The following is a 13,537-nucleotide window of genomic DNA, read 5'->3' as shown; positions in this document are numbered from 1 at the left end:
CGTTCCCTCTGCTGAACAACTACAAGCCAATGAACTCCCAGGTTTTGTTTCCTGATGTCTTTGGACACAGAAAGGTTGCTCTTCCTTCTCTTCTTTGGCTGTTCTGGTGTAGTGTTGATAGCAGGACGTGACCTCTCTTCTTTACTAGGCTACTTACTTCCTTGGGCTACGAGCCCCATTGTAAAGTTTCTTAGAAATTCCAATAGTGAAATTTCTCCATGTATTGCTTTATAAATGACATAAGCATTGACATATGTCATTTCAAGCATCGAGAAGAACAGTCTGTGCCACCATTTCTTTGACTCTGTCCCTGTTATATAGTAAGCGCAGCATATTTGACTTGTCCACTCCTCCCATTGATGAATATCATAGGATGAAAAAAGACATTGTAGCACCTATCTCGATGACTCAATTTAGCTGCCTCAGTAAAAATCATCCCCATTTTTTTTTGTTTTTGTTTCCACATTAAAGTAAATTTTATTGAAGGAAAAAAAATTACTCGTATTTCCTGGCAGTGCCAGCATACATTTTTGACCCTATGATAGAAAATAAAATAGTAATTTTCAAAAAACATGTAGGGAATGCTTACTTGTACAGTATAGAAGAGAATAAAAAAATAATAGCATTAATAAACTGGTAATTAGTGACTAAATTCACACAAATCACCTCTACTGCAAAACTTCTTCCTAATGCTACACGGCAAAGATAAATGCCCAGAGCAAAAAAAAAAAAAAAAAAAAAAAAAAAAAAGACTTTCTGCCTGTAGCTGCCATCTACTGCTTGCTGCTGGAACTACATTCACAGTGTCCTTGTAGATACCATCAGTAAAAATGGTCATATCACGAAGATATAATTCAGGCCAAATTTTTAGAATGAATCTTTGGCCAAAAATGGAGTTCTCTGGTACACATTTCAGATTGTTTTTCTGTAATAAACCACAGTTTTCCCGATATTAGCATGCCCCGCGTACACAGCAGGAAGGGGCTGGACCCCTGATCATTGTGGTTTCATGTAGTGAAAAACGACCCCTCCCCTGGGAAGGAAAAAATTATGAATTTTCTTACCCCGGAGGAACATAGACGGAAATAGATGTGAGTTTGGGAGGGGGATGATGTCAATTGATATATATGCAAATAACATTAGATCAGTAGGCTCCACCTTTGATGCTGGGGGCAATGCCCTCCCATCTCTGCCCATGTATGCAACTGTTTGTGTTATTCAAATTTCATCATGTTTGAAATACTAAATTACTTTTTATTGTTATTTTACTGTACTATACTAGAATTTTAATATCAGCTGATTCTCAATCTACTGCATTTTTACTGAATTTAGCATCCATCCAATGAATTTCTATCTGGGACAAAAATGTGGGTGGTTCCTTTCCACCCTCCCTTCAACACCTTATTTTAGAGGGTGCATAAACAGTCCCTATTCCAGTTTTTTTTTCTTTTTTTTTTTTGTCTGTCTTGGAAGCTATGACACCTGAAAATGTCTAAGCTGAATGTGCAAAAATAAAAATAAAGAAGTGAATTTATGAAGATATTTTATTTTAATTAATGTTGCTCTTCGAATCTTAGCAAACCATTCAGTATATATTTTCTTAGATACAAATATCTTTTTATAGAATGTTTTCTGAAAGTGTAATTTAAAAAGGAATGCCTCTTTAAACATCCACACTTTTTTATTGATGAAATCACAGAATCAACAGTGGTAGTTTTACAAGGTTTGACTGAAGTTCTAATTGTTTTTATGGCGTTTTGCACCCATTGGTGGGTGTATCACTTTTAAATGATAATATATTTAAGAGAAAATGAATTAATGTTATTCAGATCAGATTTTGTTTAGTGGACTACTCATAATGTTCGCAGACCAGTAGGTTCTCGCAGGGATACAACTAGAGGACAGCAGGCAGGCCTGTTGCCCCAGGAGTTGGAGCAGAATGGGTGTAAATTTCTCTCTTTAATCTCTCCTTCAACATTACAAGGGGAGCCAAAATGTGTATTTGCCCCAGCTGACCAAGTGTCTAGTTGTGGCTGTGGGTTCTCGTATTCACTGGTCTATGTGTGGGACTAGCAACTTTTTTCAATTCTACCGCTGCATATATAGATAGGCAAGAACAGGGTTCACCCTGACTTTTTATCGATTGTAGCAATTTGGCTAATCAGATGAAAAAAGTTGTAGCCAAATCAGAGAGAACCTTAGCCAAATTGACGCATCGTAAAATGCGGATTCCAAAACAACTCATATCAAGTTCAAGATGAAAATATAAATCAAAATGCAAATCATGTGTAAATAAAAATTGTTTAATATAAAATGTAAATTTTTTTAACAGTACAAAAAATATTTTAGTTCTCCAGAATTTGCAGATTTTTTTTTTGCTGTCCACAATTCAAAAGCATTTTCGAAATTCAATTGTTGCCTACTGGGACCATTAACAGAAATACTGTTATTTATATTTTTGTTATATTTATTCTGTTCCGCAATTGTGTTTCAATGAGATTCATGATACTAAGGCAGAGATGCCACTCCACCATCATCTATCAGAGGGAAACTCTTTTTTTCCTGACTTATATTCATTTTGATTGATGTATGATCACTTGTCAACATTTTTATACTGTGTTTAACACTTCTATGTCTTATTCATGAAGAAAAGCTAATTATATAAATATAATAAAGTAAGAATTATAAGCAATATAAATATAACTAATTATATATATATATATATATTGCCCAACGAGGTGGCTGACTTAAGAACATCATGGATCCCTGAGCCATTTTTTGGAGGCCCTACCTACTACTGCTACACCACACATGCACCCCACCCACACCCCCCAACGAATCGGGAATGTGCGGGTACCTGTAGTGAAACCTGACGTGAAGTTTTTTTTTGTTTCTCTGTAATGCTTGTTATGTGTAGTGCTGCCATCTGCCACCAGTTTTTCTAACTATCAGTGAAGTGTTATGATTGAATGATTTATCATTGTAGGACTGTTGCTCTCTGTCTTTTTTAACGGGGAGATCGGCTCGCATTTGCGCCTTGAAGTTGGGAACCACAGAAAACCAACTTCAGCTGACCACCACTGTGGGGTTCAAACCTGGATCCTCGCATCGCGAGTCCGTCACTATAACCACTCGACCACACAGCCACCACAGCAGCATATATATATATATATATATTAACTAATTATTATACATAATAGAGCTAATAAATATAAGTAACTAAAATAGATGTGTACATAATAACTGGAGGGGGAAGGAATTAGGATACCTTTGATGAAAATCCAAAATTTGCGTCGTTTTTATTTTATTTTTTTGGTTAGGAAAAATTCATTCTGTACAATCACACTTGCAGCACGATTGGGTATGGAGTTCAATTACTTAAATGAGTTCTCAAATTATTTTTAACTCTAAATTTTCAGAATCAACAATTTTGCTTGGAGGGGGGGGGGGTATTTGGGCACTTTCCCTTACTAACAAAAAAATTTAATTTAGTAAGTATAACTAGGTTTAGTTTTTTTACATTCATTGCTAAATATTCTATTGGTACAAAAAAGAGCTGCAAAAAAACCCATCGACACTGAGGAATTAGCATGTGTAACAAATTTAAAACATATAATTAAGTTAAGCACATTATATATAAGGTATTTACTAATAAACGAGTCTATAATTTCTCCGATTGATTTTTCATTTCAGAAAACCTTAGTTCCAATAATAAATTTAAAGCAAATGATTCGATGATCATGTTCTGATTCATGTAAATTCTTTTTGAGCAATTCCTAGTTGGAATGATTTTCTGCCCCCCCCCCCCCCCCGATAGTCCACAACTGTGGTCTACCAAAATTTAACTTCCACAAATTTCATGCCTTAATATGGGAGCTATGTCAGATTTGTATTGCAATTCCTAAAAAATAATAAACTTTTGAGCACTTTCATCTCAGATTTTGCGACCCTCCCGGAGCGGCACCCCATGTGAGTCACTTATCCCAAGAGCCGCTTCTGCGTCGTAGTAACGGAATTTTTTTTACAAAGGATAGCCAACTGAAAGTTGGAAAACTTCAGGAAATCGTATCTACCACCACTGCGCATTAGCGGGTCAAAAACTCGGATTTTCGTGACGTGAAACTCACGACCGCATAGTGGCTTGATGACTGGATATTTATGATAAAGTTTTTACAGATTCCGTTTTTTTCCTCCAACGATCTCGGAAAAATTGTATTACGATTCGAACGGGCGATTCTTCAAAAAATCGCATTTGCAATCTCGTGGAAACGAAGCGAATTTACGCGGTAAATACGCTGTCTCTGACGTGGGTGGGTAGCCGCGAACGTACCGTTATTTCCGATATATAACCAACAGAAATTGGAAAATTCGGTATAATAGCCGCTCTCATTTCGGAACGCAACTTGATATTTCGTCAGCCTCATTCGTTTTTAACGTCACGACACATCATCGCGATCATGATACACGATGAGGAGGAAGAAAAATAAAATAAATTGGTTCATGGGTTTTTCCCCCTCTCCGAATTTTTTTTTTTTTTTAAACTGGGAAAGTACGCGTTCCACGGGAAACGTGAACAAAATTTTTTATGCATCTTTTCCCGAAATTCCGGGTATTTGACGCGCAATAGCGCGTCAGCGGCATCTCTGCTGAGGGAAGGATTATCATCGAGTAAAGGGTTCACAAACAACAGGTTGTTTTTTTGCATGCAGGCTCTTGGAGGTACGCTCAACTATTAACGCTTCTAGATGAGGTTCATCGTCCCTGTCACCCCCCCCCTCTGGAACCGTACCGAAAGTAACTGAACATTGTTCGCGATGGGCCAACAAAAATTTCCACTTCCGAATTTTCGCACATGCGTCAAATGGCCGATTTGACTATCAAGAGGCCGAATGGACACTCGCGATTTGGCGAACTCAATCTTTGCTTTATTCGCCAAATGAAATATTTTATCGCGATTTGGCGCAATGGCGATCGGCAGCGCGAACCCTGGGCAAGAATTTATATATCCAGAGCAGAAGCCAGACATCTTATCTTCTTGATGTCCGGGGTGGAACTCAGTGAGCTCTCTTTATATAACACTAGATGGCATTGTATGTCCTATGCCAGGGTTTGCAAAACTGTGAGCCTTTAACTTCTGTCAGGGGAGCCCGGAGTGGCGGCTTGACAAAAGCTTTTCGAAGAAGTTCTTTGCTAAACTGCTCTGGGGAGCCCCAGATAAGTGTTGATTAGATAGAGTAAGGGGCATTGTGAGTGTAAAAAGTCTGAGAACCCCCTGTCCTATACAATAGTCCTTATCAGTCTTATAGGTTTAGTTCTTTAGTTTTCTAGTTACTTCTTTAGTTCTTTAGTTTTCTAGTTACTTCTTTAGTTCTTTTATAAGGACATCACATTCCTTCCTGCTAATTAAAGATTTCCTTGTTCGTTGGGAATGCATCTTGAAGGAATACCAGATATATACACATTTGTAACAGAGGTTCTCTTCTTGGACTCTGTTTTTGGTGGTCTTATTTGTTTCACCATTTATTCAAACAATGATGGCACAAAATACTATGAAACATCATACAAGCCCTTTGATATATACATTGGATTGTTTGCATTCCATGGCTATTTATCGTCAGTTATTATTCTTGAGATTTTGTCACTTCGCCAGAGTTGAGACCTTGTCATTTTTTTTATATGAGCAAAGAGATTTTCTGCATGTAAATAGATGACAAAAAAAAAGAACACAGAAAATTGAAATCAGGAATCATTTATATAGAAAGTGTACTTATGAAATGAATAATAAACATACAGCAAAATTCTGAATGTCCATATTAGCCAAATTATCTGCCAGCAAAGCACAAGCTTCTTTTTGACCCCAGTGTGAAGCAGCATGGAGTGGAGTCCAACCATCATAGTCTTGAGCATTAAGATCAGCTCCAGCTTTAATCAAGACACTGAAATGTACATGATTAAAAAAAAGAAATTATTTTTTTAAAATTAAAATAAATGTGAATACAGCAATAAGACTTGAGCGAGAATTCTGAGTTACACTATTTTATGGGAGGAATGCCCAGTGTTTGAGTCTCGGCATAGTTTCTAAGAAAAAGTTATCGCCAGGGCCGGACCTTGAATCCTGCAAACTACATGACTGCAAAAGGCACCAACTGAAGGGGACAGATTTTTTAGGGTGCCAACTGAAAGGGGGGGGGAAATGTTATTTGTTTACATTTGAAAAATGTCCAGAACCGGCCCTTGTTATCGCTGTGACAAAAGTAATTGTGGTGTGATAAAATAAAAATTTTCCAGTTGATCAGAACATCATATGTAACCAAGCTAAGCTGATTTTTGATAGACTAAATTTAAAACCTGGAGAAACAACTGACGAAGAAAGTTTTGGTAGTAATTTGGTTAAAAAACTGAAAGCTGGAGTAAGAACTTACACTTTTTAAGAAATGGTGTGGTTACCACTTTAAGTAAAATTTCATTTCCAGACTAAGAAAATGTAGCTGTAAGTATTGCTAATTTTATGTTTTGATACAATATTTTAGATTATCTGCATAAGTCACCTGCTAGCCACAATGTCCTATGTATAAAGCTCAAGACAAGCGAGCACTCACTGGTTCGAAACACCTCCAATGCCTCCACCAGTCCTGTTAAATTGAACATGTTCATATAGGCCTATATATTAGGCACCTCAGCTGCTAGATAGTCGCTCATACATAGCACATATGAATCAATAAAATTCAATGCTTTTGAATAGTTTTAAAATCTTTCTCAGGTCTACATCTATATTGTTACTTTTGGGTACAGCCACCAGGCGATCATTTAAAGTGCTTAGATAAGATCAATTTCTATTTGGCACAAGTGGGTACATAAAGAAAATTATGATACATAATGGTCAAATGAAATACCAAATGTTCTTCCCCATTAGATTAGGGCTGGACAAATCTCCAAAAAATTACATGGCCCGTCAGGCAGTTGAATTACAATACATGCCAGAATCAATATTCTACATGCCCGAAAAATATTACAAAATATATTTACTAGATTTACTTTCACTGGGAGAGGGCGGACACCCTTCTCCGACAATAAATAAAAAAAACTAAATTTTTTTTGAATTTATAAAAACTTTGTTTTTTACCAATCATTTTTTAATCAATTTAAACTTTATTTGCGTACAACTCCCATCCTAAGGGTTCACGCCCCCCCCCCCCACAAGGCAGGTTCTGCATTTCCCCTGAGCAGAATATAATTCCACGTCAGTCTTTCCATGCAGAATAGAGAAATCACATCTACATACTGGTCATAAAATATAAGTGTTTCCTCTCGTATCTTGGGTGTATGAACTCTTAAAAGCTTTATATAGCTTAAAGTTTTTATATTTTCTTTCTGAAGACGTTTAATCGGAGGAAACAATTTAAAAAAATTCAAATTACAAAGCTGCCAACGAAAAAACGTGTTTACTGCACGGCTGTTAATGGAATACAATAACATTTATACAAGAATTTTGGCAACCAAGGTCACGCCCTGATAAATGATTGCCGATAAACGCAACGAAAACGAAGTCACGTCTTTGCTAGTTACGGTCACAGAAACTTTTTTAAGGCTACTCGATGGAAATGATCATGTCTGTCCTCTACGGGTGTTTTGCCTAACGACGACAGTAATCATTGATGCCACGACAATGTGAAAGCTCGCGTAAAATCTAATTTTCTGCTAAAATCCGGAGAGCAGTAGGAAAGATGAAAAATCCGGAGTCTCCCGCCTAAATCGGGAGAGTTGGCAGGTCTGCTAATTGGAACTTTTTCATTTATATTCAACATTTGCTCATTTTTAATTTCAAGTTTGAAATGCTAATTTATTAAAGATATATAATTTTAAAAACAATTATAGTTCTGATTTTAACTTGTAGACAATATTGAGTTCTAGAGATCTTCCTTTAAAAAAAAAAACCATTGCAGTTTAGTATACAAATGACATTCAAACAGAAATAATTTTTTGTTTGAAATTTAGAAAATTTTGAAATTTTTTAGATTGAAATTTTCCTTCAATAAAAAATCAGAGGAAAGTATGTAGTCATTTAATTATGCAGGGTGACATATAACCCATATTTCATGGGACATTCCTGTATTTTCATGTGATTTTGGCCATCCTGACTTCTTTTTCACATAAAAGCATCCTGTTATTTCCCTATATTTTCAAGAATGCCTCTATTTGAATTTTTATTCTTTACTGAAATTATTAAAATTATTTTCCTAACTCTATAAATGTTATGATAATTATGACTTTAAATATGAATATTCATTTTACATATTTGTCATGTTAACATTTTTTACCATAGCTCATTTAAATCTACTGTTTCAATGCAATGGTGCTGCCTTTAGTGTTTTTTTGGCAATTTCAGCAATAAATTCAGCACTTACCTTTGGCCCCATTTTAGTGACAATTAAGTGACAATTTTCCTGTATTTTTAATGAGGAAATAGGTCAGCTTACATATACGCAACTGACAATTATTAATTCAATAGTTTAAAATATTTCTAAGCAATATCTTAACTTAGGACTTTCAAGGACTTGAAAATAAACTTTTTCAAGGATTGTACAAACCCTGTAACTTTTATTCTGACAATTTGATTTTATTTTGCAGCACAGATTTTTCATAACTGGCAAATATAGAAAAAACTGAAAATATAAATTTTTGAACAAAAATTATGCGGTGAGATTGAGAAACAGGGTTGATACATAATTTTTGAAACAAAAAGTAAGGAGTTTGTAAGGAGTCATGGGGGGTCCCCCATAAAAAATAATTGCATCATTAGACTGAAAAAAAAAAATGGTCCACATGTGGATTTATTTTCTCTTAAACGTTCTTTTTTCAAAAATTTCTAGTCCAATGGTTCTAAGATTTTAACTTTTCTGAATTAAAAGTATGTCTAGGAATTTATTGAATAGCTGCTGAAAAAGAGGTATGTAGCTATAATAGCAAAACCTCTCTGCATCCTTCAGCGGCCAAACCCCCCTTTTCTACTCACATAATATCTTGTTTATTTCATCCCACTTCATCAGAGTGCCATGATAAAAGACATGTGAAAGCACCAGCTTACTGACGAATTTTACAATCTTAAAGCAACAAAAAGCAAATGAGATTCATCAAGCAGTCCCTCCCCGAAATGAGCCAACTTCCCCATGGGAGTCCCCAGCCTGAAGCCATGTTGTACCTCTCCCCCCCTTCCATGAGGGCCATGAAAAATTTAAATTATATTCATTTTACCAACAAATAAATCCATGGGCCCCAACCAAGGAGTGGGAAGCCAATACAGATTTTTGGTGGGCCCCAGTATGTGGATTTATAGCAGGCTTTCCTCCCTTTAGCAAACTTTTACTGCTAAAGCAACAAAAAATGAGATTCATCCAGGGCCCCCGAAATGAAACCTGTAAATTTCCCCATGAGGTTTCCGACCTGGAGAGGCCTGACAACCCCTTTCATGTAAGGGCCAAGAAAAATTTTCATTTGTATTCATTTATCAAAGGAATAAAATCCAGGGCCCCCAACTTCGCAAATTTTTAGCAGGAGCATCTATATTAGATTTATCTCACGCTTCCGCTGTTGCAAATTTTACAATGCTAAACAAAAAACGAGATTAAATCAGGGCCCCTGAAATGAAGCCTGTCAACTTCTCCCTGAGGTACCCCAACCTGCAGTCATATCGGACTCTGGGGCAGATTTATGGGGAGCGAGATGTAGTAATTAATGAAATACTCGGAACTTCTATATGATAATATTGCAACAAGAAATTCAAGAAAACTTTGACTAAAAAACGGGTAAAACTGTAACATTTTTCAAAAACGTCATGATGGAGAAAAAAAATACCTGTTACAGAAAATACGGGACAAAATGTGAGACATATGGTAATGCTAAGCCGATACTAATTTTAAAACGATTTGTAAAATTACTCCTCCCAACAGCGAGCTCTAGATCCACCCCCACCTCTGTGAAGGCCACAAAAATTTTCACTTGCATTCATTTGACCAACAAATAAATTCTGGGGCCACCAATAAGTTCGCTCACTGGATTTATCTCGGGCTTCTGCAGTTGGAAATTTTACAATGTTGAATAACAAAAAATAGTGGAATTTATCCAGAGCCCCCAACCCACCTCTTTTTCTCTGTGAATTGGAAAATGGGCTGAAAAAAAAAACCTACTCCACCCATAAGAAGTGTAACACAGCCCATTTTCCAATTCACAGAGAAAAAGAGGTGGGTTGGGGGAATCCTATACTAAAAATTGATCAGGAAGTTACTTAATTACAATCATAAAAATTGCTGCATGATAAAAGGTGGTATGGTTTAATTTAAAAAAAGAAAACATTCTCAGGAAGAGAATAGCTCAGTAAAAAAAAATAATTTGCTTGTGTCTATCTTACATTACTACATCACTACATTAATGTTTTATCTAAAATGAAATATGATTTCGCTCACTGGGACGCTGTCTCCAATCATGGAAAAACATCAAAAAACGATTAAAATTCATTAGATGAATGTGTGAAAGGGCTGAAATTTACCGATATTCATAAATGAAAATTAGAGATGCTAGTCACTTGAATGATCAATATTAATAGAACTGTATCAAGTGCAATATTAATATTTTTGTCAAAATTTCAGATCCAGAAAAATATTATATTGGCGAGTTATTCAACTCAGCAATAAAAAGTGATTTTATAAATTTCAGATATAATTTTTTTTTATGATACTCAATTGCAAATCTAACAAAAATGCATAAATTAAGAACTCAATTTTTGGCACAAGTTCATTTACAAAAAATTTGGTTTGAGTTAAAAAATAAAATAAAATGTTGTACAATTTTGCATGAAAGCATAAAGCGTTAGGATCGCATGCAAATTTAGGAAAAAATATTGATCCATCAAATGGATGCTAAAGGATTGAAATCTCACTCAGACGCGGCTCAAGGTATTTTCCACCGCATAAAGCCGTAACAGTAAAATTACTGAAAACTCTCAGCTGTGTTCCCCTTTTTCTCACCGCAGGACATGGGGGAAATTTTCAGCTACTGGTTCAGCAGAGTGATGCCACTCAATGGCCCATCGATTTCTAATGCTGACCCAATTTGTGACATAGGCAGGAAAAAGCCAATTTTAGCAATTCGGTAAAAACTTTTATTTCTAAAAGCAAAAGCATATTAATCTTATTAATTTGCTAAAATTGTACTAAATACAATAAAATCATAACAGTTGGCAGGTATGCACAACAATTGTCTATTCTAATCCCCTCCCTGCTTTCAGGTTTCCTATTACAAAGGAAGATTTTTTTCTCTTTTCTCCCTCTCTATTATTTTGGGGAAGCTTCCTCTAATTTTTCTAGGCAATGCTATTCATCACCATCGGGAATGCCCATTCTAAGAAGGATCATCCCTTCAATGAAAAAAATAAAGACCCTTTCAGGAGTGGCTGTAAAAAGTAAGGAGTTATAAGGGCCCTTTCCACTAGGAAAATAAAAAGTTAAGACTTTTCAAGGAATTTGTAAGGATGAGAAAAATTAGCTGCTCACCATTTCTCACAAGATTCTCTACTAGTGAAGCATGATTCAAAGGCAATAAATGAATTAAAAGCATGAAGCACAAAATATTCTATAATAACTCTGAATCTTATGACATGTAACAGCCAAAACTATGTTGGCTGATGAATGTCTTCTGAAAAGAAAATGGCCATTATAAATTTATATAAGTAAAGTGTTTGTAGGTAAAATTAGAAAGAGCTGAATGAAAAAAATTATAATGATGTTTGACTTAGAATTGGTTAAATAATTTTTTATAGGTGTATATTTATGTACAAATTTTGACTGAAAGATTTCCCTGACTATCAAATAAACAAATATTTTTTGAAACATCAAATTGATACAGTATTATCCCTCCTAAAAGTTACATGTTATACAGGGGGGGGGGGGACAAATTGAAAAAAAGCATATAAAATTGACATTTTGTTAGAACAGCAAATGCTATCTCTTCTATCCAAAACAATGATAGTACTCTTGTTTAATTTTGAGATTAAATATTTTTATTATCACATTAGCCAGCACGCCAAAAAATGAGAGATTCTGAGCAATTCTTAAATACCTGCACTATATAAGAACTGAATTGGAATGGCCAGCTTGATCCTTGTTTGTTTCTTTGTATCTTAGGGTTGTATATGTTTTATTAATTTCATTCAGATAGATGAAGCTTCATATTCATTTTTCTATAGCAATCTTGATTTCATATTTATTCTCATAGCTATACTATAGCTTTTAAATTCTAACTGCTCTAGTAAATTTAATGCAATTTGATGAGCTAAATTGAAGTACACATAGAACTGCAAAATTTTTTTATTCCTTGATCAAGTATGCAAGATTGGATCAGGGGTCAGCATGGATCACGGCCTCAAAACTAGTGAAAATAGTGACCAAAATGTTTAAAAAAGTGACCAAATAGTGACCAAAATGTTTAAAAGTAACCAAATAGTGACCAAAATGTTTAAAAGTAACCAAATAGTGACCAAAATATTTTTAGAAAGAGACCAAATGGACAATGAATTTTGATTATTACCAAATTGAATGAATTGAAATTGAATTTAGTTTTAACTTTGCATTTCAATAGAACTCATTGAAATTGCTTTTTTTTACATAATAGTATGAAATAATTAAATCAAACTCAAACGCATTCTGCTAACCAGAAAAGTTTTGAATAACTTATCAAATTTATCAACAACTATGTGTGAGAGAATAACTACATTATATCCTTTCTGAGTAACAGTAGCAATGCCTTCCCCCATATTGCTTTTCACAACCCATCTTAAAATTAATTTAAGCAGGAAAAACTTCAAAACGGGAAAAATTTTTAACATTCAAAGGAGGGAAGAAAATGAAATAACACAAAATTTGATGAGAGAATTTGTCCCATCTACATTCCAGTGGATTTTTCATTCATGTTAATGCTATGAATGACAGTATACAAAATGTACTCAAACTTTTTTAACTAGTACAAATTTGATTTACATACCTAGGTTTGTATAATACGTTCCAACAAATTTTAAGAAATTTACTATAATGATTATAAACTATAAAATTAAATTTTTAACAATATAATTCAAGTACTTTTTTAATTTAATAATTTACAATAATAAATTATTTAAATTATTAAATTCAATCAATCAATCAATCAAATCTTTATTTGTTTGGGTGCATGAACCCATGACAACACAAATATGATGGCAATTACAATAGAGCTGCGATGTTATTAAAAACATAGGATTACGAACTATAAATTAGTAAAAAACAAGATATAAAGTAAACACAAAATAGGGATTACAAAGTATAAAACTATTTACATGTGCAAAAAAAAAAAAAATAAATAAATAAAAAACTCAAGCAAATACGTCTGGAAGATTGTGTATGGGGAAATCAGTCAAACAAAGAACGAAAATTACAAATGGTACGGAAAAAACGGAAGATACTATTATAATTAATTGTGGGATCATTAAGGTAGGTTACTATATCATCGGTCG

The 13,537-nt window shown here is 34.6% G+C and overlaps 1 protein-coding gene across 2 annotated transcripts in view; it reads right to left on the bottom strand.

Annotated features, from left to right (window-relative positions):
• Nucleotides 1-13,537, bottom strand: part of LOC149080286 (protein phosphatase 1 regulatory subunit 12B-like) — a 423,274-nt gene that overhangs the window by 326,549 nt on the left and 83,188 nt on the right. For both annotated transcript variants that reach the window (XM_089239417.1, XM_089239418.1), the window contains exon 5: nt 5,792-5,936. In XM_089239417.1, coding sequence (XP_089095543.1) covers nt 5,792-5,936 — 145 coding nt within the window. The remainder of the gene's footprint in view (nt 1-5,791; nt 5,937-13,537) is intronic.

This window comes from Pholcus phalangioides, unplaced genomic scaffold, assembly GCF_987345545.1.
Source record: "Pholcus phalangioides strain wild (caught in Gottingen) unplaced genomic scaffold, Ppha-v1.0 ptg000011l_1, whole genome shotgun sequence".
In the NCBI taxonomy this organism is placed as follows: domain Eukaryota; kingdom Metazoa; phylum Arthropoda; class Arachnida; order Araneae; family Pholcidae; genus Pholcus; species Pholcus phalangioides.
This window is presented reverse-complemented; position numbering and strand designations above follow the sequence as displayed.